A 27,915-nucleotide genomic window follows, 5' to 3' on the forward strand; every position below is an offset into this window, starting at 1 on the left:
AAAGTATTAGCACATAGAAGTGTTTGTCCAACAGATAATATGCACCGATGTCACTCAATTATTTTTGCATCACTCCAAACAAAGTGGTCCGAGTACACAGAGTTGCATTAGTGGAATAAATACAAATCATCAAAAATATCTTGACTATCTAAGACTATCTGATAAATTAAGTTATTGTCCTGCAGCTTCTTAAAAGTATTGCTTCATGTTGAAAATACTAATTTGTATGCACAAGTGATTACACAACAGTTGCCTACAGTTTCGGCTGCGGTTTTGATGTTGTTTTTTTTCAGTTAGTAAACTTAGTAGGAAATGTTTTATAACCACTCACCTAAAAACAGGAACAACTCTGAGGAACACGTTTTTCAGCTTTCAGAGAAGGAAACTACATTTCTAAAAAGTCAGCCCGTGTGAAGTGGACATTTCTTGTTCCAGGGTAGAACTGGACAGAAGGATTAAAGAATAACACAGAGAGTAGAGAACTGAAGACGGTTCTGTACGTGTGTTTAAGCTGATGCTGTGAATTTGTGTCCTTCTGAGATCCTTAGCACTGCAGTGAACCGACTCCTCTGAGCCAGCAGAGAGAGGCTTAGGCTCGGCTCAAACACAAACCCTCATCGTCTGTTGGTTTGTCAGGATCAGTGTGAGGAGTCTGTTTCTTGGTGTTTCCAATCCAAAAAGAACCTTGCACGTATCAGTGTAACCCGACTGGGAACAGGTTAGACAACTACAAGCAGTCAGGCTGCGTTTCCCACTTATTAGCTCAACGGCTGTAACGGCCCTTCACTCTTCACATGGTTTCATAATGTACTGACAAACATTTTACATATTCTGTTCTGGAAAATAGCCATCCGATTTTTTTACCATCCCCTACAGAAGTCTGCATGACCCCTGGTTGTTTATACTTAAGCTGAACATGTTCCTGTGATGGACCTGAAGTTCTCTGCAGTTCACTAAAGGTTAACACACGTGCAACACTGCAGACAGGAGACAATATCATCCCTTTGTATATTGTGCTGAGTTAAAATACGTGTTTAATCCTGAAGTGGCTAGAGAACATCCACTTGTGATTCAATACACACACACACACACACACACACACACACAAACACACACACACACACACTTAATACTTGATGCTAATGCAGTGTGCATGTCTCTTTATGCCGTACATGACTGTTCAGGGCAGGCACACATTTCACATGCTGCATATTTGTAAATGAGCAGCTCAGGAGTTTCTCTGTGCAAACGTCTAACTGAGGGGCCTTGTGATCAAACTGCAATGTCCTAAGTGGGATGTGATAATTGATAATAATATTAATACAAAGGACAATAGTTATTAGTTCTTTTACAATCTCTGGCCTGCATACAAGTAAATAGAAAAGGAGGAAGATTGATTCGTTTTTCCATCTGCTTGACCGATGCGTAACTGGAATAGCGATTCAATTCAATTCAATTTTATTTGAATAGTGCCAAATCATACTATACATTATGTAAAGGCACTTTACATAGAGGGTCAAGACCTTGAAAATTAAATAAGTTTAAATGAAAGAGTGACTATGAACTTTCTCACTGTTGGTTCTGGTGAGTGTCAGAAGAGGAAGTAGAGCGTGGGGAAGTAATACGATAATAATCAAGCTGTTTACATTGATACAACAAATACTTTGCAGTGTCATTTTTCCACTCACAACAGAGTTACCGCAAGAAACACACCCATACAAACACTCACACATTTACACAAACAGACAAACTTGACAAAAACAAAAAGAAAAGAAATAGAGCTTCTTTAGCTACCAAGATTCTTTTGAAAGTATTGAGAGACCATTTATCATACACATAAATTACAAGCTAGAAAGACAACCAGATAAAATTGGTACATACCGCACTGCCTTCAGAAAAAAGACGTAGACCAAAACTCAGTTACTTGGACTAAATAGAAAGCTTGAACATGACAAAGCAATGAGTGCAGAGTCTAAATTGACCTTGGGTTCATGGTTGAGTTTCGATCAATAAACAAATTGGCCCAAATGAAAAAAGATCTTACGTTCATCATTTCACAATTTACTTAATATCACTTAATTTCCAAATGCATTCAGTCCAAGATATATAATGAGAGGAAAATCTAACTTTGGTCTTTTACACTGAATCAGTGAAAAGGTAAGAGAAGAATATATAATCCAGTTATTTTGTGTACAAGACAAGGTATCTGTGGCTGAGGTTTACAATCAGGAGTTGAAAAAACAATGCTCTCCCATAACTTGTTTTACTCTCATTCGAAAATGCAATTTTTAATTTGTGATGAAACTTTTTGAAAGTTATTTGTTACTTTTCAATTGAAATGTGAAATATTTTTGGCCATATAAGCAAAAAGTCATACCAGAACTTTGTTAGCTGCCACAGTTCCTCTGCTTTTCAGTGGCCTTATGTCTCACGTTACCTAGCAGTGATTAGCTACAGTCTGATTCTCTCTTTTAACGGTGATTATTAGTGAAAATAGAATTCAACGGGAAATTATCCAGGTAAAAACCAAAGCACAGGCAGATGAAAAGAATATCTCCACTTTGAAAGCACTTTAATCTCATAGAAAATAGTTCATGGTGTCCTAAAAGGCGTTATACTGGTAGCAGTTCTTTTTCACAAGCTTAATAAAACAAATGTCTAAGGCCCTCTATTACTTTTACTCTATTTACTTAAACTGCAAATCATCCTCACATTTCTGGAGCTGCAGCCACTAAGTGTTGCTTCATGAAAGTGAATAGATCATCAAATCAGATGCCAATTAATTAATTGATTACAAGTATTGATTTAGAATCTTGAATGTGAGGAAGTGAGAGGAGGACTTGGTCCTGTGTTTTCTAGATGTTGAATTATCTACCACTATCTGACCTCCTCCTGTAATACCTCTTAATGTTACACAATGACAATGAGCTCAATTCTGTGTATATAAAGAGTTGCCTCTGTAGAGTAGACAAAGCTCACTTTGTATTCGACAGGTAAGATTGATCTACTTTAAACTCATTTAGACGAGACCAAGCATTGGGAAATGTGCTCAGCTTCTAACTGTATAATGCAATTGTTAACAATCTTTTTGTTCTTATGTTGTTTTTGTAGGATGAAGTTCGCTGCCGCCTTCCTGGTGTTGTCCCTGGTCGTCCTCATGGCTGAACCTGGAGAGGGTTTCATTGGAGCCCTTATCAAAGGGGCCATCCAAGGTAGTCACGGAATTAATTAAATTTTTTACATTGCAAATAATTGAGTAGAACTTTTCATATTAGTAGTCCATATATTTGACCAAGTAGAATCATTTTGATTTCAATAATAATCCAAATAACAACCTCTAGGCGATAGAACAACTGGATCTTTATGCTAAAATAATTAAACATACATTCAGATTTTACCAGTCAAAATTAAACACTACTTTAAAGTATGCATTAAACCTTATCTGTATGTTTAATTGTTTAACTTTTAACAATTAGTCAAAATAATTGAGTAATGGAAATGTTGTCATAGTCATATAATATAATTTGCTTGACTTTATCACCGTGTGTTTTTGTTTGTTTTTTCACAGCTGGCCGAGCGATCCATGGGTAAGGACTTCTACCATCATGACTGTGTAAGTTTAATATTATGATCAGTACTGTTATTAACAACTTCTCTTGTCTCGCTGACTCTCTCCATCAGAGCCATCCGCCGTCACCGTAACCGTCACGGTTACGACGAGCAGCAGGAACTCAACAAGCGCTCAGAAGATGACAGCCCCAGTCTTATTGTTTTTGACTGAAGAAGTCGCCCTGAAGGAACCTTCAGATGATATATAATGCTTCTTGCTTTTCATGAAATAAATCATGCGTTAACCCGCAACAGCAACCATGACTGGATATATGTTCTTTTGCATTGATGTATTGTTGAGCGACATTTGAATAATTTTGGAAAACTGATAACAAATCTCAATTTTAGGAGGTCAAAACATTTCTTTGTGTTTTATTCAAATATGAGATTTAAGAAAGGACAATGAAGACTCCTCTAATCTCGCATTATTGATATCATAATAGTTGGGGGGTTTAGATCAATGTTACTACAAAGAGCATTAAAACTTCTAAGGGATAACTAATAACACATTCATACAAAACATTTACTGCACGTTTGGTACACACTGTAAAGCAACTGCAATCCAATATACTGCAAGAAATAGTGTATATTGTTAAGTGTAAAAAGTATTTGGATTACTGAAAACTAATGGAATTAGGGTTTACAAGTCAGATAACACCAGACAGAGTTGCCTTCCTGCACAACAATAGAGTGGAAGAGAAAAAAGGAGAAGACTTTTATCCTCCTAATGCTTAGAACAAGAAAGAAGAAATACTTGTAGCGTTGATACTTTTACTTATATAGAAAAACTATAAACATGACGGGAGCATAAGTTAATGTCACAATACAGAAGAAAACCAGAAGCCAAACTGCAGCAGATTTACTGGTATTCATATGTCACTGGAGCCAAAGCAATGCACAGACTCAGCAGCAGTGAACCAAAGGGTTTAACTATACTTTTGTCCAGGTGGAATGAAAAGTATTGAATAAAAAAAACAAGACAGAATATGCATTTTTTTTTAATAATATTTATTTGAAATAAATATGAGTCTGGAGAATAGCTGTGTTGTGGTGGCAGGATGCATCACTCTGTCAAGTGAACACAAGAACTTTTAGAAAGATGGATACAATCTCAAGGAAACCTCCATTTACTATATGATTTATATTAAATACGTACAAATAATATTTTTTAAAAAACAATACAGTCAGGGATGACTTCATGGAGAAGTCTATTTTTATTTTTGTGAGCTGCACATTCATGCTGCCTGTTCTATCACATCTGAGTGTGGAGGCCACTGAAGTTTACTAAACTCAACGTCTACCGCTCTAATGCATTTGGAATTAAAGTTAAGCATTTTGTTATTTTGTCTTCACTGCATTGATACTAAATGTACAGGGTTACAAATACAGTTAAAACAAGATAAAACAAGAGAGACGAGGTGTCGAAAGCTTCAGCATCAATTCAACATACACACCCGCACACACACACACTTAATACTTGATGCTAATGCAGTGTGCATGTCTCTTTATGCCGTACATGACTGTTCAGGGCAGGCACACATTTCACATGCTGCATATTTGTAAATGAGCAGCTCAGGAGTTTCTCTGTGTAAACGTCTAACTGGGGGGCCGTGTAATCAAACTGCAATGTCCTAAGTGGGATGTGATAATTGATAATAATATTAATACAAAGGACAATAGTTATTAGTTCTTTTAGAATCTCTGGCCTGCATACAAGTAAATAGAAAAGGAGGAAGATTGATTCGTTTTTCCATCTGCTTGACCGATGCGTAATTGGAATAGCGATTCAATTCAATTCAATTTTATTTGAATACTGCCAAATCCTACTATACATTATCTAAAGGCACTTTACATAGAGGGTCAAGACCTTGAAAATTAAATAAGTTTAAATGAAAGAGTGACTATGAACTTTCTCACTGTTGGTTCTGGTAGGTGTCAGAAGAGGAAGTAGAGCGTGGGGAAGTAATACGATAATAATCAAGCTGTTTACATTGACACAACAAATACTTTGCAGTGTCATTTTCCCACTCACAACAGAGTTACCGCAAGAAACACACCCGTACAAACACTCACACATTTACACAAACAGACAAACTTGACAAAAACAAAAAGAAAAGAGAGAAATAGAGCTTCTTTAGCTACCAAGATTCTTTTGAAAGTATTGAGAGACCATTTATCATACACATAAATTACAAGCTAGAAAGACCAGATAAAATTGGTACATACTGCGCTGCCTTCAGAAAAAAGACGTAGACCAAAACTCAGTTACTTGGACTAAATAGAGAAAGCTTGAACATGACAAAGCAATGAGTGCAGAGTCTAAATTGACCTTGGGTTCATGGTTAAGTTTCGATCAATTAACAAATTGGCCTAAATGATAGAAGATCTTACGTTCATCATTTCTGCAGTGTTACTTAATATCACTTAATTTCCAAATGCATTCAGTCCAAGATATATAATGAGAGGAAAATCTAACTTTGGTCGTTTACACTGAATCATTTAAAAGGTAAGAGAAGAATAGATAATCCACTTATTTTGTGTCCTCCTTCAAGGTATCTGTGGCTGAGGTTTACAATCAGGAGTTGAAAAAACAATGCTCTCCCATAACTTGTTTTACTCTCATTTGAAAATGCAATTTTTCATTTGTGATGAAACTTTTTGAAAGTTATTTGTTACTTTTCAATTGAAATGTGAAATATTTTTGGCCATATAAGCAAAAAGTCATACCAGAACTTTGTTAGCTGCCACAGTTCCTCTGCTTTTCAGTGGCCTTATGTCTCACGTTAGCAGTGATTAGCTACAGTCTGATTCTCTCTTTTATCAGTGATTATTAGTGAAAATAGAATTCAACTGGAAATTATCCAGGTAAAGACCAAAGCACAGGCAGATGAAAAGAATATCTCCACTTTGAAAGCACTTTAATCTCATAGAAAATAGTTCATGGTGTCTTAAAAGGCTTTATACTGGTAGCAGTTCTTTTTCACAAGCTTAATAAAACAAATGTCTAAGGCCCTCTATTACTTTTACTCTATTTACTTAAACTGCAAATCATCCTCACATTTCTGGAGCTGCAGCCACTAAGTGTTGCTTCATGAAAGTGAATAGATCATCAAATCAGGTGCCAATTAATTAATTGATTACTAGTATTGATTTAGAATCTTGAATGTGAGGAAGTGAGAGGAGGACTTGGTCCTGTGTTTTCTAGATGTTGAATTATCTACCACTGAGCCCCTCCTGTTATAACTCTAAATGTTACACAGTGACTAGGAAGTCAGTTCTGTGTATATAAAGAGTTGCCTCTGTAGAGTAGACAACAGATTTCACCTTTGAATCTCACAAAGCTCACTTTGTATTCGACAGGTAAGATCTATATATTTCAAACTCATTTAGACGAGACCAAGCATTTGGGAAATGTCCTCAGCTTGTTACTTTTTAATGCTAATGTTAACAATCTTTTTGTTCCGTTGTTTTTGAAGGATGAAGTTCGCTGCCACCTTCCTGGTGTTGTTCATGGTCGTCCTCATGGCTGAACCTGGAGAGGGTTTCTTGGGATTTCTTTTTCATGGAATCTCCCATGGTAGAGTCACCGATTTAATTAATTTTAACATGGCAAATATTTAATATAACATACCATATGAGTAGTCAATATATTTGGCCAAGTAGAATCATTTTGATTTCAATAATAATCAAAATTAGGCCATTTAATAATTGCATTAATTGTAATTGTTTTTTAAAATATAGAATAACTGGATCTTTATGCTAAAATAATTAAACTTCAGATTTTGCCAGTCAAGATTGAACACTACTTAAAAGTATGTGTTAACAATCATCTGTATGTATAATTAAATACAAGTACAGATAATTGTCTGGACGAAGAAATGTGTTAATTGACATATATCATTTGCTTGAATTTATCATCATGTGTTTTTGTTTGTTTTTACACAGGTATCAAGGCGATCCATGAGTAAGGACTTCTACCATCATGACTGTGTAAGTTTAATAATATTATCATCAGTACTGTTATTAACAACTTCTCTTGTCTCGCTGACTCTCTCCATCAGAGCCATCCACGGTCACCGTTACGAAGAGCAGCAGGAGCTTGACAAGCGCTCAGTCGATGACAACCCCAGTGCTATTGTTTTTGACTGAAGAAGTCGCCCTGAAGGAACCTTCAGATGATATATAATGCTTCTTGCTTTTCAATGAAATAAATCAAACATTTACCCACAACAGCAACCATGACTGGATATATGTTCTTTTGCATTGATGTATTGTTGAGCGACATTTGAATAATTTTGTAAACTGTGAACAAATCTCAATTTTAGGATGTCAAAACATTTCTTTGTGTTTTATTCAAATATGAGATTTAAGAAAGGACAATGAAGACTCCTCTAATCTCGCATTATTGATATTTTAACAGTTGGGGGGTTTAGCTCAATGTTACTACAAAGAGAATTAAAACTTCTAAGGGATAACTAATAACACATTCATACAAAACATTTACTGCATGTTTGTTACACACTGTATAGCAACTGCAATCCAATATACTGCAAGAAATAGTTTATATTTTTAAGTGTATAAAGTATTTGGATTACTGAAAACTAATGGAATTAGGGTTTACAAGTCAGAAAAAAACAGACAAAGTTGCCTTCCTACACAACAATAGAGTGGAAGAGAAAACAGGAGAAGACTTGTATCCTCCTGATGCTGAGAAGAAGAAAGAAGAAAGACTTGCAACGTTGATACTTTTACTTATACAGAAAAACTATGAACACAACGAGAGCATAAGTTAAAGTCACAATACAGAAGAAAAGCAGAAGCCAAACTGCAGCAGATTTACTGGTATTCATGTCACTGGAGCCAAAGCAATGCACAGACTCAGCAGCAGTGAACCAAAGGGTTTAACTGTACTTTTGTCCAGATGGAATGAAAAGTATTGAATAAAAAAAAAAGAAGACAGAATATGCATTTTTTTTAAATAATATTTATTTAAAATAAATATGAGTCAGGAGAATACATGTTGTTGTGGTGGCAGGATGCATCACTCTGTCAAGTGAACACAAGAACTTTTAGAAAGATGGATACGATCTCAAGGAAACCTCCATTTACTATATGATTTATATTAAATACGTACAAATAATATTTTTAAAAAACAATACAGTCAGAGATGACTTCATGGAGTAGTCTATTTTTATATTTGTGAGCTGCACATTCATGCTGCCTGTTCTATCACATCTGAGTGTGGAGGCCACTGAAGTTTACTAAACTCAACGTTTACCGCTCTAATGCATTTGGAATTAAAGTTAAGCAATTTGTTATTTGTCTTCACTTTATTGATACTAAATGAACAGGGTTACAAATGCAGTTAAAACAAGATAAAACAAGCGAGGCGAGTTGTCGAAAGCTTCAGCATCAATGTGCTGATAGCTGATCTTACCCAACACCGGTGACTTGGCATCAAAATGACCACCTTATTTTTCTGGGTTTTTTTTGTAGGACGAAGTTCGCCGCCGCCTTCCTCGTGTTGTTCATGGTCTTCGTCATGTTTGAACCTGGCTAGTGTTTTTTGGAATGCTTTGTCAAGAGGTCAACCATGGTAGGGTCACGGAACTAATTGATTGTCACATGGCAAATATTTATATGACACATACCATATGAGCAGTCGATATATTTTGCCAAGTAGAATCATTTTGATTTCAATAATAATCAAAATACCAATCAATGAAATGGACATTGAGGTTTATTTAGATTCTCACATGCACCGACCAGCTGCGGCAACAATTGAATTTAAATTTGTCCCAGAAGAAACTTAATTAACGTTTTCTAGGCCGTTTAATCTTTGCATAAATTGGATTTGTTTAAAAAATATATAGAATAACTGGATCTCTATGCTAAAATAATAAAACATACATTCTAATTTTACCAGTCAAGATTGAAAACTACTTAAAAGTATGTTTAAAACATCATCTGTATGTTTAATTGTTTTGTGTTATGGAAATGTGTTAATTGTCATTTAATATCCTTTTTTTGTTTGTTTTTACACAGGTGCAAAGTTCCTCAATGGGTAAGGGCCTCTACGTTCATGACTGTGTATTTTTAATAGTAATATCATCAGTACTGTTATTAACAACTTCTCTTGACTCCCTGACTCTCTCCATCAGACTCATCGATGGCAGTTACGACGAGCAGCAGGAACTCGACAAGCACTTAGTCTATTACAGCCCCAGATCAACACCTCTGCTTCTCAGTGGCCTTATGTCTCCTGTTACCGAGCAGTGATTAGATACAGTCTGAGCAGAGTTTCTGCGATTCTCTCTTTTAAAGGTGAGCATTAGTGAAAATAGAATTCAACGGGAAATCTTTCAGTTTAAACAGGCAAAGCACAGGCAGATGAAAATATACCTCCACTTCGACAGCACTTAAATCTCATAGAAAAGAGTTCATGGTGTCCTACAAGGCTCTATACTGGGAGCAGTTATTTTTCACAAAATTAATAAAACTAATGTCTGAGGTCTTCTTCTGTTTTTACTGTATTTACTTAAACTGCAAATCATCCTCACATTTCTGGAGCTGCAGCCACTAAGTGTTGCTTCATGAATTGAATAGACGATTGTTGTAACAACCACTCAACCAATTAACCAGAATCTACAAAGTGAGAGGACGACTAGTCCTGTGTTTTGTAGTTGTTGAATTATCTACCACTATGTGAGCTCCTCCTGTTATAACTCTAAATGTTACACAATGACAATGAGGTCAGTTCTGTGTATATAAAGAGTTGCCTCTGTAGAGTAGACAACATATTTCACCTTTGAATCTCACAAAGCTCACTTTGTATTCGACAGGTAAGATTGATCTATTTTTATCTCATTTAGACTAGACCAAGCATTGGGGAAATGTGCTCAGCTTCTAACTGTATAATGCAATTGTTAACAATCTTTTTGTTCTTATGTTGTTTTTGTAGGATGAAGTTCGCTGCCGCCTTCCTGGTGTTGTCCTTGGTCGTCCTCATGGCTGAACCTGGAGAGGGTTTCTTGGGAGCCCTTATCGGGGCCATCAAAGGTAGAGTCACGGAATTAATTACGTTTTTTAAATGGCAAATAATTGAGTAGAACATATCATATGAGTAGTCAATTTATTTGACCAAGTAGAATCATTTTGATTTTAATAATAATCAAAATAACAATCTCTAGGCAATTTAATATTTGCATAAATTGAATTTTATAAAATATAGAACAACTGGATCTTTATGCTAAAATAATTAAACATACATTCTGATTTTACCAGTCAAAATTAAACACTACTTTAAAGTATGTATTAAACATCATCTGTATGTTTAATTGTTTAACTTTTAACAAATAGTCAAATTAATTGTGTAATGGAAATGTTGTCATAGTCATATAATATAATTTGCTTGACTTTATCACCGTGTGTTTTTGTTTGTTTTTTCATAGCTGGCAAGGTGCTCCATGGGTAAGGACTTCTACCATCATGACTGTGTAAGTTTAATAATATTATCATCTGTACTGTTATTAACAACTTCTCTTGTCTCGCTGACTCTCTCCATCAGTTTCATCAAAAATCATGGCGTTGACGTCGAGCAGCAGGAGCTCAACAAGCGCTCAGACGATGACAGCCCCAGTCTTATTGTTTTTGACTGAAGAAGTCGCCCTGAAGGAACCTTCAGATGATATATAATGCTTCTTGCTTTTCATTGAAATAAATCATACGTTTACGCGCAACAGCAACCATGACTGGATATATGTTCTTTTGCATTGATGTATTGTTGAGCAATATTTTAATAATTTGGGAAAACTGAGAACAAATCTCAATTTTAGGATGTCAAAACATTTTTCTGTGTCTTATTCAAATATGAGATTTAACAATGACAATGACGACTCCTCTAATCTCACTGTATAAATATTGTAACTGTCGGGGGGTTTAAATCAATGTTACCACAAAGAGTATTAAAACTTCTAAATGATAACATAACACATTTATACAAAACATTTACTGCACGTTTGTTACACATTGTAAAGTAACTACAATCCAATATACTGCAGTAAACAGTGTATATTGTTAAAAGTATAAAGTATTTGGATTTCTTAAAACTAATGGAATTAGGGTTTACAAGTCAGATAAAACCAGACAAAGTTGCCTTTCTGCAATTCTCTCTTTTAACGGTGAGCGTTAGTGAAAATAGAATTCAACGGGAATTTTTTCAGTCTAAACAGGCAAAGCACAGGCAGATGAAAAAATATCTCCACTTTGACAGCACTTAAATCTCATAGAAAAGAGTTCATGGTGTCCTACAAGGCTCTATACTGGGATCAGTTCTTTTTCACAAGATTAATAAAACAAATTAGTAAAGTCTTCTACTGTTTTTACTGTATTTACTTAAACTACAAATCATCCTCACACTTCTGGAGCTGCAGCAACTAAGTGTTGCTTCATGAAGTGAATAGACGATTGTTCTAACATGGACTCACCCACTTAACCAGAATCTACAAAGTGAGGAAGTGAGAGGAGGACGAGGTCCTGTGTTTTCTTATTTTATCAATTATCTACCACCAGTGAGCTCCTCCTGTTATAACTCTAAATGTTACACAATGACGATGAGGTCAGTTCTGTGTATATAAAGAGTTGCCTCTGTAGAGTAGACAACAGATTTCACCTTTGAATCTCACAAAGCTCACTTTTTATTCGAGAGGTAAGATCAATATTTTTCAAACTCATTTAGACGAGACCAAGCATTTGGGAAATGTGCTCAGCTTGTTTCTGTAAAATGCAAATGTTAGCAATCTTTTTGTTCTTATGTTGTTTTTGTAGGATGAAGTTCACTGCCGCCTTCCTGGTGTTGTCCATGGTCGTCCTCATGTCTGAACCTGGAGAGTGTCGCTCTCCAGTGACAATCTTCAAACGTTTCACAGGTACAGTCAAGGAATTCATTTGCTTTTTACATTGCAAATATTTTAATATAACAGCTGAAAAATCACATAAATCACTAGTCAATATATTTGGCCAAATAGAATCACTTTGATTTCAATAGTAATCAAAATAACAACCTAATAGGCCTTTGATTAGCATGTTCCTTCAATGAAATGGACATTGTAAAAGATTTTGATTCTCACATGCACCGACCTGATGCGGCAACATTTGAAATCAAATTTGTCTCCGAAGAATTCTTAGTACGTTGTTCTAGACGATTTAATCTTTCAATTAATCAAATTAGTTTTTTTAAATATAGAATAACTGTATCTCTATTTTAAATAATAAAACATACATTCTGATTTTACCAGTCAAGAATGAACACTACTAAAAAACACGTATAAAACATCATCTGTATGTATAATTTTTTACTAATAGTCATAATAATTGTGTAATTGAAATGTATAAATTGTTATTTAATATCATTTGCTTGAATTTAACACTATGTGTTTTTTGTTTGTTTTTACACGGTTGGAGGTTTTCTCCCTGGGTAAGGACTTCTCCATCATTACTGTGTATTTTTATAGTATTATCATCAGTACAGTTATTGACAACTTCTCTTGTCTCGCTGACTCTCTCCATCAGAATGAACCCATGGAGTCACGGTTATGACGAGCAGCAGGAGCTCAACAAGCGCTCAGACGATGACAGCCCCAGTGCTATTGTTTTTGACTAAAGAAGTCGTCCTGAATGAATCTTCGGATGATATATAATGCTTCTTGCTTTTCAATGAAATAAATCAAACATTTACCCACAACAGCAACCACGACTGGATATATGTTCTTTTGCATTGATGTATTGCTAAGCAACATTTGAATAATTTTGAAAAACTGAGAACAAATCTAAAATTCATGATGTCAAAACATTTCTCTGTGTCTCATTCAAATATGAGATTCAACAATGACAATGAAGACTCCTCTAATATCAATCTATAGATATTGCAACTGTTGGGGGGTTTAAATCAATGTTACTACAAAGAGTATTAAAACTTCTAAATGATAACATAACACATACATACAAAACATTTACTGCACGTTTGTTACACACTGTAAAGTAACTACAATCCAATATACTGCAGTAACAGTGTATATTGTTAAAAGTATAAAGTATTTGGATTTCTTTAAACTAATGGAATTAGGGTTTACAAGTCAGATAAATCCAGACAAAGTTGCCTTTCTGCAATTCTCTCTTTTAACGGTGAGCGTTAGTGAAAATAGAATTCAACGGGAATTTTTTCAGTCTAAACAGGCAAAGCACAGGCAGATGAAAAAATATCTCCACTTTGACAGCACTTCAATCTCATAGAAAATAGTTCATGGTGTCCTACAAGGCTCTATACTGGGATCAGTTCTTTTTCACAAGATTAATAAAACTAATGTGTAAAGTCTTCTTCTGTTTTTACTGTATTTACTTAAACTACAAATCATCCTCACATTTCTGGAGCTGCAGCCACTAAGTGTTGCTTCGTGAAGTGAATAGACGATTGTTCTAACACGGACTCACCCACTTAACCAGAATCTACAAAGTGAGGAAGTGAGAGGAGGACGAGGTCCTGTGTTTTCTTATTTTATCAATTATCTACCACCAGTGAGCTCCTCCTGTTATAACTCTAAATGTTACACAATGACGATGAGGTCAGTTCTGTGTATATAAAGAGTTGCCTCTGTAGAGTAGACAACAGATTTCACCTTTGAATCTCACAAAGCTCACTTTGTATTCGAGAGGTAAGATCAATATTTTTCAAACTCATTTAGACGAGACCAAGCATTTGGGAAATATGCTCAGCTTGTTTCTGTAAAATGCAATTGTTAACAATCTCTTTGTTCTTATGTTGTTTTTGTAGGATGAAGTTCGCTGCCGCCTTCCTGGTGTTGTCCATGGTCGTCCTCATGGCTGAACCTGGAGAATGTCGCTCTCCAGTGACAATCTTCAAACGTTTCACAGGTACAGTCAAGGAATTCATTTGCTTTTTACATTGCAAATATTTTAATATAACAGCTGAAAAATCACATAAATCACTAGTCAATATATTTGGCCAAATAGAATCACTTTGATTTCAATAGTAATCAAAATAACAACCTAATAGGCCTTTGATTAGCATGTTCCTTCAATGAAATGGACATTGTAAAAGATTTTGATTCTCACATGCACCGGCCTGATGCGGCAACATTTGAAATCAAATTTGTCTCCGAAGAATTCTTAGTACGTTGTTCTAGACGATTTAATCTTTCAATTAATCAAATTAGTTTTTTTAAATATAGAATAACTGTATCTCTATTTTAAATAATAAAACATACATTCTGATTTTACCAGTCAAGAATGAACACTACTAAAAAAACATATAAAACATCATCTGTATGTATAATTTTTTACTAATAGTCATAATAATTGTGTAATTGAAATGTATAAATTGTTATTTAATATCATTTGCTTGAATTTAACACTATGTGTTTTTTGTTTGTTTTTACACGGTTGGAGGTTTTCTCCATGGGTAAGGACTTCTCCATCATTACTGTGTATTTTTATAGTATTATCATCAGTACTGTTATTAACAACTTCTCTTGTCTCGCTGACTCTCTCCATCAGAATGAACCCAGGGAGTCACGGTTATTACGAGCAGCAGGAGCTCAACAAGCGCTCAGACGATGACAGCCCCAGTCTTATTGTTTTTGACTAAAGAAGTCGTCCTGAATGAATCTTCGGATGATATATAATGCTTCTTGCTTTTCAATGAAATAAATCAAGCATTTACCCACAACAGCTACCACGACTGGATATATGTTCTTTTGCATTGATGTATTGCTAAGCAACATTTGAATAATTTTGAAAAACTGAGAACAAATCTAAAATTCATGATGTCAAAACATTTCTCTGTGTCTCATTCAAATATGAGATTCAACAATGACAATGAAGACTCCTCTAATATCACTCTATAGATATTGCAACTGTTGGGGGGTTTAAATCAATGTTACTACAAAGAGTATTAAAACTTCTAAATGATAACATAACACATACATACAAAACATTTACTGCACGTTTGTTACACACTGTAAAGTAACTACAATCCAATATACTGCAGTAAACAGTGTATATTGTTAAAAGTATAAAGTATTTGGATTTCTTAAAACTAATGGAATTAGGGTTTACAAGTCAGATAAAACCAGACAAAGTTGCCTTTCTGCAATTCTCTCTTTTAACGGTGAGCATTAGTGAAAATAGAATTCAACGGGAATTTTTTACAGTCTAAACAGGCAAAGCACAGGCAGATGAAAAAATATCTCCACTTTGACAGTACTTCAATCTCATAGAAAAGAGTTCATGGTGTCCTACAAGGCTCTATACTGGGATCAGTTCTTTTTCACAAGATTAATAAAACTAATGTGTAAAGTCTTCTTCTGTTTTTACTGTATTTACTTAAACTACAAATCATCCTCACATTTCTGGAGCTCCAGCCACTAAGTGTTGCTTCATGAAGTGAATAGACAATTGTTCTAACACGGACTCACCCACTTAACCAGAATCTACAAAGTGAGGAAGTGAGAGGAGGACGAGGTCCTGTGTTTTCTTATTTTATCAATTATCTACCACTATGTGAGCTCCTCCTGTTATAACTCTAAATGTTACACAAAGACGATGAGGTCAGTTCTGTGTATATAAAGAGTTGCCTCTGTAGAGTAGACAACCGATTTCACCTTTGAATCTCACAAAGCTCACTTTGTATTTGAGAGGTAAGATTGATATTTTTCAAACTCATTTAGACGAGACCAAGCATTTGGGAAATGTGCTCAGCTTGTTTCTGTAAAATGCAAATGTTAGCGATCTTTTTGTTCTTATGTTGTATTTGAAGGATGAAGTTCACTGCCGCCTTCCTGGTGTTGTCCTTGGTCGTCCTCATGGCTGAACGTGGAGAGTGTCGCTCTCCAAGGAATATCATCAATGATTTAACAGGTACAATCAAGGAATTAATTTGCTTTTTACATTGCAAATATTTTAATATAACAGCTGAAAAAATCACATAAATCACTAGTCAATATATTTGGCCAAATAGAATCAATTTGATTTCAATAATAATCAAAATAACAACCTAAAAGGCCTTCGATTAGCTTGTTCCTTCAATGAAATGGACATTGTAAATGATTTTGATTCTCACATGCACCGACCTGCTGCGGCAACATTTTAAATCAAATTTGTCTCAGAAGAATTCTAAGTACGTTGTTCTAGACGATTTAATCTTTCAATTAATCAATTCAGTTTTTTTAAATATAGAATAACTGTATCTCTATTGTAAAATAATAAAACCTACAATATGATTTTACCAGTCAAGAATGAACACTACTTAAAAGTACGTATAAAACATCATCTGTATGTATAACTGTTTACTAATAGTCCTAATAATTGTGTAATGGAAATTAAGTAATGGTCATTTAATATCATTTTCTTGAATTTAACATTATGCGTTTGTTTTTACACGGTTGGAGGTCTTCTCCCTGGGTAAGGACTTCTACCATCATTACTGTGTAATTTTTATAGTATTATCATCAGTACTGCTATTGACAACTTCCCTTGTCTCGCTGACTGTGTCGATCAGACTCATCAAAAATCATGGCGTTGACGACGAGCAGCAGGAGCTCAACAAGCGCTCAGAGGATGACAGCCCCAATCTTATTGTTTTTGACTGAAGAAGTCGCCCTGAAGGAACCTTCAGATGATATATAATGCTTCTTGCTTTCAATTGAAATAAATCATACGTTAACCCGCAACAGCAACCATGACTGGATATATGTTCTTTTGCGTGGATGTATTGTTGAGCGACATTTGAATAATTTTGGAAAACTGAGAACAAATCTCAATTTTAGGATATCAAAACATTTCTTTGTGTCTAAATCAAATATGAGATTTAAGAAAGGACAATGAAGACTCCTCTAATCTCACTGTATAGATATTTTAACTGTTGGGGGGTTTAAATCAACGTTACAACAAAGAGTATTAAAACTTCTAACTGATAACTAATAACACATTCAAACCAAACATTTACAGCATGTTTGCTGCACACTGTTAAGTAACTGCAATCCAATATACTGCAATTAATAGTGTATATTGTTTAATGTATGAAGTATTTGGATTACTTAAAACTAATGGAATTAGGGTTTACAAGTCAGATAAAACCAGACAAGTTGCCTTCCTACACAACAATAGAGTGGAAGAGAAAACAGGAGAAGACTTGTATCCTTCTAATGCTTAGAAGAAGAAATAAGTAAGACTTGCAACGTTGATACTTTTACTTATACAGAAAAACTATGAAAACAACGGGAGCATAAGTTAAAGTCACAGAAGAAAACCAGAAGCCAAACTGCAGCAGATTTACTGGTATTCATATGTCACTGGAGCCAAAGCAATGCACAGACTCAGCAGCAGTGAACCAAAAGGGTTTAACTTTACTTTTGTCCAGGTGGAATGAAAATCAATAATATTAATTCGAATTAAATATGAGTCAGGAGAATACATGTTGTTGTGGTGGCAGGATGCATCACTCTGTCAAGTGAACACAAGAACTTTTCGAAAGATGGATACGATCTCAAGGAAACCTCCATTTACTATATGATTTATATTAAATACATACAAATAATATAAAAAAAACAAAACAATACAGTCAGAGATAACTTCATGGAGAAGTCTATATTTATATTTGTGAGCTGCACATTCCTGCTGCCTGTTCTATCACATCTGAGTGTGGAGGCCACTGACATTTACTGAACTCAACGTTTACCGCTCTAATGCATTTGGAATTAAAGTTCAGCAGTTTGTTATATGTTTTAACTGTATTGATACTAAATGAACAGGGTTACAAATACAGTTAAAACAAGATCAAACAAGAGAGACGAGGTGTTGAAAGCTTCAGCATCAATGTGCTGATCGCTGATAGCTGATCTTACCCAACACCGGTGACTTGGCATCAAAATGACCATCTTATTTTTCAGGGTTTTTTTGTAGGAAGAAGTTCGCCGCAGCCTTCCTCGTGTTGTTCATGGTCTTCGTCATGTTTGAACCTGTAGAATGTTTTTTGGAATGCTTTGTCACGGGGTCCACCATGTTAGGGTCACTGAAGTAATTTGACTATTACATGGCAAATATTTAAATGAAACATACCATATGAGCAGTCGAATATTTGGCCAAGATGAATCTTCTACCATCATGACTGTGTATTTTTAATAGTATTATCATCAGTACTGTTATTAAAAGCTTCTGTTGTCTCCCTGACTGTCTCCATCAGACTCATCGATGGCGGTTATGACAAGCAGCAGGAACTCGACAAGCGCTCAGTCAATTACAACCCCAGATTTCCTCCTCTGCAATTATTAGTGAAAATAGAATTCAACAGGACATTTTTTCAGTCTAAACAGGCAAAGCACAGGCAGATGAAAAATTATCTCGACTTTGACAGTACTTCAATCTCATAGAAAGGAGTTCATGGTGTCGTATAAGGCTCTATACTGGGAGCAGTTCTTTTTCACAAGATTAAAAAACTTAATGTCTTAGGTCTTCAACTACTTTTACTCTATTTACTTAAACTGCAAATCATCCTCACATTTCTGGAGCTGCAGCCACTAAGTGTTGCTTCATGAATTGAAAAGACGATTGTTATAACAACCACTCAACCAATTAACCAGAATCTACAAAGTGAGGAAGTGAAGGAGGACTAGTCTTGTGTTTTCTAGTTGTTGAATTATCTACCACTATGTGAGCTCCTCCTGTTATAACTCTATGTTACACAATGACTGTGAGGTCAGTTCTGTGTACATAAAGAGTTGCCTCTGTAGAGTAGACAACATATTTCACCTTTGAATCTCACATAGCTCACTTTGTATTCGACAGGTAAGATTGATCTATTGTTATCTCATTTAGACAAGACCAAGCATTTAGGAGATGTGCTCAGCTTCTAACTGTATAATGCAAATGTTAACAATCTTTTTTTTTCTGTTGTTTTTGTAGAATGAAGTTCACTGCCACCTTCCTCATGTTGTTCATCTTTGTTCTCATGGTTGATCTCGGAGAGGGTCATCGTCGTAACAGAAAGCCTAAGAAGCCCAAGCCCTCTCATAAGCCCTCTCGTAAGCCCCCTAAGAATCCCTCTTAGGGGGTCTTCTTAACGACGTGGTGCACGGGATTGGTACAGGTAGAGTCACGGAATTAATTTGCTTTTTACATTGCAAATATTTTTTATATAACATAGCTGAAAAGTCACCCATATAAGTAGTCAATATATTTGGCCAAATAGAATCCCTTTGATTTCAAGATTGAATACTACTTAAAAGTATGTATAAAACATCATCTGTATGCATAATTGTTTAACTCCTAACTAATACTCCTTATAATTGTGTCAAGTAAACACGAGAACTTTTAGAAACTTGAATACGATCTCGTGGAAACCTCCATTTACTATATCAGTCATTTCCAAAGTGTGGGCCGCAGCCCCCTGGTGGGCCGTGAAGCCACTGCAGGTGGGCCGCAAGAGGTCATCAAACATTGAATAAATAAAAAAGTTTCAGATTTGTAAGTAAGCATTCAATTACCACAAAGTATTTATAATTGATTTTAAAAACTAAAATCAACACAGGTCGGGAAACAAAGTCATTTAAATTCCGTTCTTCTTGTATCTGACCTTTAAAACAGGTGTGATTGTTTTTGCTGACCGTAACATTAACACCTGAACGCATCATGCATCATAAGCGGGAAATCATAAGTGAGGGAAAACTTTGAGATGTGCTGGGTCGCAGGGCCGGCCCTGCCAATGTTGGCGCCCTAGGCGAGATTTCAGAACGGCGCCCCCCCCCCAACATACACACGCAAATTGTCATGCATCCCCAAGAACTTTTGGACTGTATACAGATGCACACACAGGCAGACAAAATTCTAAGCTATAAAAAATAATAAAAATATATAATAAAAATATAAAAAGTCTGAAATCAGCTGTACTGACAGCATATCATGTCATGTCGACAAAAATAAACATCGCAAACACCGCAATCGGGGTGATTCTACATCTATATTGTTCTCCCCCCACACACACACACAAGAGAGTATATGCTTGTGTGTTTCTGTCTGTTTAGACACAACTGACAAATGTGTGGATTAAGCAGTGTTTGGCAATTTACTGAAAATTAGTAATTAGTTACAGTTACTAGTCACTTCTTTTAAAAGTAATGGAATCACCTCACCAGTTACTGTATATCAAAAGTAATTACTTACTAGGGAAAGTAACTTTTAAGTTACTTTTATGTCTGCTTTTTAAATCTAATGAATATGAACAGTACTGAACAGTCAAACACAATAAACATATTTTTTAGACCTATTTATTGTAATCAACAGGGCAACAGGCCCATTTGTGGGTCATTTGGTACCGGGCCGCACAGAAAGAATAAACATTTTACATATTTTCTGTTTTTTTTATCTAATATCCGGTAATTTTTCAAAATAAAACCGTTTTATTTTGAAAAATTACCGGATCCTCTGCGTTATGACTCATGCTTTATGCATGTCAAGACGCTTGTCTCGGTCATGTCACTTTTTCGCTAAACTATATTGTATGTATATGTATGTGTATTCAATCATGTATTTAATATATCACTTATATCGTTTAAAATATATACATTTTCAGTGTGTTTTCCGGCCCGATTTGCTCGCGGCGAGCGAAAAAAATAGAACAGACCCCGAAACCATCGCTGCAGATCGCGAGCGGCCGAGGCGCTTCCCGCAGCTTCCGGCACGGCGCTGCCGGTGCGAACAGCCCAATTATTTAACATGGGCGCGGAAAGGAGGCGGACAGCTTTCGTGGCGCTTCTATCTCCGGTGCGTCCCCGGGTTTAGAAGATGATGTTGTGATGTTAATGTATTGGTTTATATTGCATGTGTCACGTCATGATAAATCAGTCCCTTGTGCCGCCCTCTCGGCATTTTGCGCCCTAGGCAACCGCCTACTTCGCCTATGCCAGGAGCCGCCCCTGCTGGGTCGAGCAAGACGGAGCAGTGGTTTTCAGGGCGAAAGAGGCAAGCTTTAAATGAAGAAGGGGAATCAGAAAATCAAACTGAATCATTTAAGCCAAAAAAGAGGACTTGCAGAAAGTACTCAAGTGAGTACCTGTCACTGGGATTTACGAGTGCTGGCTGAGAGGACAACCCAAAGCCTGTATGTGTGCTATGCTCGGAGATGCTAGCTAACGAGGCCCTGAAACCATGCAAACTGCGCCACCATTTACAAACTAAACATGGACAATATATATCCAAGCCGCGAGATTTTTTTTTAAACGAGCTGAAAGAGTATCTGAGCCAAAGGAAATCCATCGAATCCACGTGTCACTGGGAGTGAAAATGCCAAGGCAGTGGAGACGTCATATCGCCTAGCTAAGATGATAGCAAAAACTGGGAAGCCACATACCATTTGGGAAGATTTAATCCTGCCTGCCGCCAAAGAGATGGTTGGAGTGGTGATTGGTGAGAAAGCAGCTAAACACCTGAGGGTGAATTCCCTGTCGGATAACAAAGTGAAGCGGCTGAAGATGTGCAACTTTTATGCTCTCCACTTAGACCAGTGGTTCTCAAACTTTTTCGGTCGTGCCCCACTTTAGGTCTAAAATATTTTTCATTCCCCACCCGCTCCCCCGCCCCAACAAAATGGGCCAAGTTTAACATGTGTATTTACATAACATACACATGAACATTAAATCATGAATTTCTGACAAAAAGTTGTTTGAAAATCCTTTTTCAAACAACTTTTTATGACATTTGTCGCTTATTTCAAAAAATAGTAACATAACTTTGCTTAAATTCAACATAATTGAAGTACTTTTGGAGACATTTATCACTACATTCCTCCATCAGTCTGTACTTTTTCAATAATAGAGAAAAAATGTATTCAATTAAAATCACTTTGTTACAATGATGATAAAGCTCAACCAAAAAGAACACATGCGTGTGACTGGGGTGTAATGTTTCTAAGTGTCTTCTTAATTTGTTTGGTCTCATAGAGTTTTCACTTTTCAGACATAAAATACACACTTGTCTCTCCTCATGTCCTACCACATTGACTGTGAACCCAAGAGCAAGACAGGTTTGATCGTACTTTCTGTTCAACTTGGTTTTTGAACACTTTCTCTTGTTTGTCACTGACCGGCTGCCTCACGTGAACGATGCTCTCCACTGTGTGTCTCTGAGTGAGTGGGTGGGGGCGGGGCGGAGCCCCGGGGGCTTGAGTGTGTGCGCTACATGCACAACACTGCACAGGGAGCCGCTGCAGAGGGGCTGAAGCCGCGGGCTGCCGACCACTGGCTACGGCGAAAGAGCGATTTGTTTACTGCGCCGCCGTTAAAGAGATGCAGACGTCAAAACATTAGTTTGGCTATAATATTAGTTCCGCCTCACATTTCCTCCTCCCGGTCGCGCGCCCCACCTGTTATGCCTCCGCGCCCAACCGGTGGGGCACGCCACATATTTTGAGAATCACTGACTTAGACCGACATTGCAAGTTTGTCAAACTTGCTTGCTTTTGTGAGATATGAATATGATGGAGAAATACATGAACATTTTCTGTTTTGCAAACCTTTACCCTCACACACTACTGCAGGGACCATTTTTGAGACTCTGAATACATTCATGGTTTCCCATGATATAGACTGGAGAAATTGTGTGGGGCTCAGCACCGATGTAGGGAAAACTAGCGGGAGTGGTGAAAAGGGTCAAAGACGTGGCTCTGCTTGTCACATCGGTCCACTGCTGTATCCACAGAGAGGCACTTGCCACAAAAACTATGTCTGGGATTTTAAGACCGTCTTGGATGAAGCAGTGAGAACAGTAAATTTCATCAAAAGTCGGCCCCTGCAGTCACGCCTGTTTGACATATTATGTGCGGAGATGTGGAGCCACCACAGTCAGCTTCTCCTGCACACTGAAGCGCGGTGGCTGTCGCGCGGTAAGGTGCTCACTCGACTTTTTGAACTGTTTGACGAGGTCCGGACATTTCATGTGGACTCCTGTTTTGACCTATCAGATCGATTTTGTGACTTCAATTGGCTTTGTAAGTTGGCTTACTTGGCCAACATTTTCAGCTACTTAAAATGGCCTCAATCTATCCCTCTAAGGAATTGCCGTTACCATGTTTCTTGTCCACGGAAAGATAGAGGCCACGATAAGGAAGCTCGAGCTATGGGACAGAAGAGTGGTCCAGAAAAACTAACAGTCCTTTGACAACCTGTGTGAGTTTCTCAACAAAGTGGAGAGGCAGATGTCATCAAGGAGCTCCGGATACATTTGCCTGCACTCAGCGAGCAGAGTAGCTGGATGCAGAACCCATTTTCCTCCCATAACGAGGATGTTATTGCAGGCCTCAGTTCCAAGGAGCAGGATAGACTTGTGGATTTATATTGTGATACTGATTTGAAGCTGATCTTTTCACAAACGCACCTGACACATATCTGGATGCCTGTGTACTGGGAATAAACTGATCTGTCTACGAAGGCGTTGATGTTTCTCATGACTTTTGCCACAACTTACCTGTGTGAGACTGGTTTTTCACTAATGTTGCTTTAAAGACAAGTACAGGTACAGACTGGATGTTGGGCCTGATCTCCGACTGAAGTTGACTTCAATTCAGCCGGACATCAAAACTTTGACAACCGCTATGCGGAAACATCGTCCCTCTCATTAGGTGAGTAACAGTTGAAAAAACGTTTGAGCGATGTGCGATTCAATGTGCACTTTATCGAGATAAATTACTCAATGTCTCAGACTGGAGGGAATCCATCGTTAATTTCCCTTTATGGACTTGTGAGAGTGAGTGGTTATTTTCTGGGGGCCTTAAACGCCTCAAGTATATTTGGTTACGCCGTAGATGTGTTTTTCCTCTTCATGCTATTATTTTTGTGGAAGGTAATGTGTGAGTGCTCTGTTTCACAAATAATACATGTTTAACAATCCACTATTTGCACTTAATGTTTTACATTTGTTGCCTTGCAAATTGTTATTGCTAATGTGGATGGATTATTACGGCTTTTTTTTTAAACTTTTAAAACAGCGCTTTGTTTGTTCCGTTATCGGATTTGCACTGCATATGCCCATGTTCATATACAAGAAGTTTATATTTATGTTTGTGAGCTGCACATTCCTGCTGCCTGTTCTTTCACATCTGAGTGTGGAGGCCACTGAAGTTTACTGAACTCAACGTCTACCGCTCTAATGCATTTGGAATTTAAGTTCAGCATTTGTTATTTGTTTCAACTGTATTGATACTAAAAGTACAGGGTTACAAATACAGTTAAAAAAAGATAAAACAAGAGAGAGGAGGTTGCGAAAGCTTCAGCATCAATGTGCTTATCGCTGATAGCTGATCTTACACAACACCGGTGACTTGGCATCAAAATGACCATCTTATTTTTCTGGGGTTATTTTGTAGGAAGAAGTTCGCCGCTGCCTTCCTTTTAATGCTTTTTCACGGGGTCCACCATGTTAGGGTCATAGAAGTAATTTGATTATCACATGGCAAATATTTTAATGACACATACCATATGAGCAGGTGATTTATTTGGCCAAGTAGAATCATTTTGATTTCAATAATAATCAAAATAACATTTCAAAAAGGACTTTGATTAGCATGTTCCTTCAATGAAATGGACATTGAGTTTTATTGAGATTCTCACATGCACCGACCTGCTGCGGCAACAATTGAATTCAAATTTGTCCCAGAAGAAACTTAATAAACATTTTCTAGGCTGTTTAATCTTTAAATAAATTAAATTTGTTATTAAAAATATAGAATAACTGGATCTTTATGCTGAAATAATAAAACATACATTCTGATTTTACCAGTCAAGATTGAACACTACTTAAAAGTATGTTTAAAACATCATTCTGATTGTATAATAGTTTAACTGTTAACTAATAGTCCAAATAATGTGTTATGTAAATGTATTAATTGTCATTAAATATAATTTCCTTGAAATTATCACCATGTGTTTTTGTTTGTTTTTACACAGCTGGCAAGGTGATTGGAATTACAGCCTCCAGTAAGGACTTCTACCATCATGACTGTGTAATTTAAATAGTATTATCATCAGTACTGTTATTAACAACTTCTCTTGTCTCCCTGACTCTCTCCATCAGACTCATTGATGGCGGTTAGGACGAGCAGCAGGAGCTCGACAAGCGCTCAGTCAATTACAACCCCAGATCTACTCCTCTGCGATTATTAGTGAAAATAGAATTCAACGGGAAATCTTTCAGTTTTAAACAGGCAAAGCACAGGAAGATGAAAACATATCTCCACTTTGACAGCACTTAAATCTCGTAGAAAAGAGTTCATGGTGTCCTACAAGGCTCTATACTGGGAGAAGTTCTTTTTCACAAGATTAATAAAATGAATGTCTATGGTCTTCTACTACCTTTACTCTATTTACTTGAACTGCAAATCATCCTCACATTTCTGGAGCTGCAGCCACTAAGTGTTGCTTCATGAAGTGGAAAGACGATTGTTATAACAACCATTCAACCAGCATCTACAAAGTGAGGAAGTGAGGGGAGGACTAGTCCTGTGTTTTCTAGTTGTTGAATTATCTACCACTATGTGAGCCCCTCCTGTTATAACTCTAAATGTTACACAATGACTGTGAAGTCAGTTCTGTGTATATAAAGAGTTGCCTCTGTATAGTAGACAACATATTTCACCTTTGTATCTCAGAAAGCTCACTTTGTTTTCGACAGGTAAGATCGATATTTAAAAACTAATTTAGATGAGACCAAGCATTTGGGAAATGTGCTCAGCTTCTAACTGTATAATGCAAATGTTAACAATCTTTTTTTCTGTTGTTTTTGTAGGATGAAGTTCACTGCCACCTTCCTCATGTTGTCCATCTTCGTTCTCATGGTTGATCTCGGAGAGGGTCGTTTTCATTTTGGTCGTCATCGTCCTCATGGTCATGGTTCTGGTCATGGTCGTGTTTCTGGTCATCTTTTTGATCTTCTTGGCAACGCGGTGCAAGGGGTTGGTGAAGGTAGAGTCACGGAATTAATTTGCTTTTCACGTTGCAAATATTTTTTATATAACATTGCTGGAAAGTCACACAAATAAGTAGTCAATATATTTGGCCAAATAGAATCCCTTTGATTCCAATAATAATCAAAATAACAACTAAAAAGGCCTTTGATTAGCATGTTCAGACAATAAAATGGACATTGTAATTTATTTTGACTCTCACATGCAACGATCTGCTACGGCAACATTTGAAATCGAATTTGTCTCAGAAGAATTTAAAGTACATTGTGATAGGGGATTTAATCTTTCCATTACTCAGACCTTTTTTTAAACCAATAGAATAACTGGATTTCTATGATAAAATAATAAAACACACATTCTGATTTTACCAGTCAAGATTGAATACTACTTAAAAGTATGTATAAAACATGTCAACAATCTGTATGTATAATTGTTTAACTGTTAACTAATAGTCCTAATAATTGTGTAATGGAAATGCATTAATTGTCATTTTATATTATTCGCTTGAGTTTATCATCATGTGTTATTGTTTGTTTTTACACAGGTGCTGCGAGTGCTGGCGTGGATGCCGCTGTGTAAGGACTTGTACCATCATTATTGTGTATTTTTATAGTATTATCATCAGTACTGTTATTGACAACTTCTCTTGTCTCACTGACTCTCTCCAGCAATGCCTGGGGACAGGACGAGCAGCAGGAGCTCAACAAGCGCTCAGACGATGACAGCCCCAGTGCTATTGTTTTTGACTGAAGAAGTCGCCCTGAAGGAACCTTCAGATGATATATAATGCTTCCTGCTTTTCATTTAAATAAATCAAATATTTACCCACAACAGCAACCATGACTGGATATATGTTCTTTTGCATTGATGTATTGTTGAGCGACATTTGAATAATTTTGGAAAACTGTGAACAAATCTCAATTTTAGGATGTGTATAAAGTATTTGGATTACTGAAAACTATTTGAATTAGGGTTTACAAGTCAGATAAAACCAGACAAAGTTGCCTTCCTGCACAACAATAGAGTGGAAGAGAAAAAAGGAGAAGACTTGTATCCTCCTGATTCTGAGAAGAAGAAAGAAGAAATACTTGCAGTGTTGAAACTTTTACTTATACAGAAAAACTATAAACACGACAGGAGCATAAGTTAAAGTCACAATACAGAAGAAAACCAGAAGCCAAACTGCAGCAGATTTACTGGTATTCATTTGTCACTGGAGCCAAAGCAATGCACAGACTCAGCAGCAGTGAACCAAAGGGTTTAACTATACTTTTGTCCAGGTG

The 27,915-nt window shown here is 36.5% G+C and overlaps 2 protein-coding genes across 6 annotated transcripts in view; one reads left to right on the forward strand and one right to left on the reverse strand.

Annotated features, from left to right (window-relative positions):
* The window catches only part of LOC133024706 (exostosin-1), a 198,974-nt gene that overhangs the window by 56,379 nt on the left and 114,680 nt on the right, over nucleotides 1-27,915 (reverse strand). The window lies entirely within an intron of this gene.
* LOC133024707 (pleurocidin-like peptide WF4) lies at nucleotides 10,422-27,463 on the forward strand. 3 transcript variants are annotated; one of them, XM_061091876.1, is made up of 4 exons: nucleotides 10,422-10,451; nucleotides 26,455-26,630; nucleotides 27,177-27,207; nucleotides 27,301-27,463. In XM_061091876.1, exons 2-4 carry the CDS (start codon nucleotides 26,456-26,458, stop codon nucleotides 27,380-27,382), a joined length of 288 nt encoding a protein of 95 aa, XP_060947859.1. In that variant the 5' UTR covers nucleotides 10,422-10,451; nucleotide 26,455; the 3' UTR covers nucleotides 27,383-27,463. The 3 variants fall into 3 exon arrangements, with proteins under 3 accessions (XP_060947859.1, XP_060947860.1, XP_060947858.1); XM_061091877.1 differs by lacking the exon at nucleotides 10,422-10,451 and adding an exon at nucleotides 19,446-19,467; XM_061091875.1 differs by lacking the exon at nucleotides 10,422-10,451 and adding an exon at nucleotides 26,298-26,340.

The sequence above is a fragment of the Limanda limanda genome, chromosome 18 (genome assembly GCF_963576545.1).
Source record: "Limanda limanda chromosome 18, fLimLim1.1, whole genome shotgun sequence".
Classification (NCBI taxonomy): Eukaryota; Metazoa; Chordata; class Actinopteri; order Pleuronectiformes; family Pleuronectidae; genus Limanda; species Limanda limanda.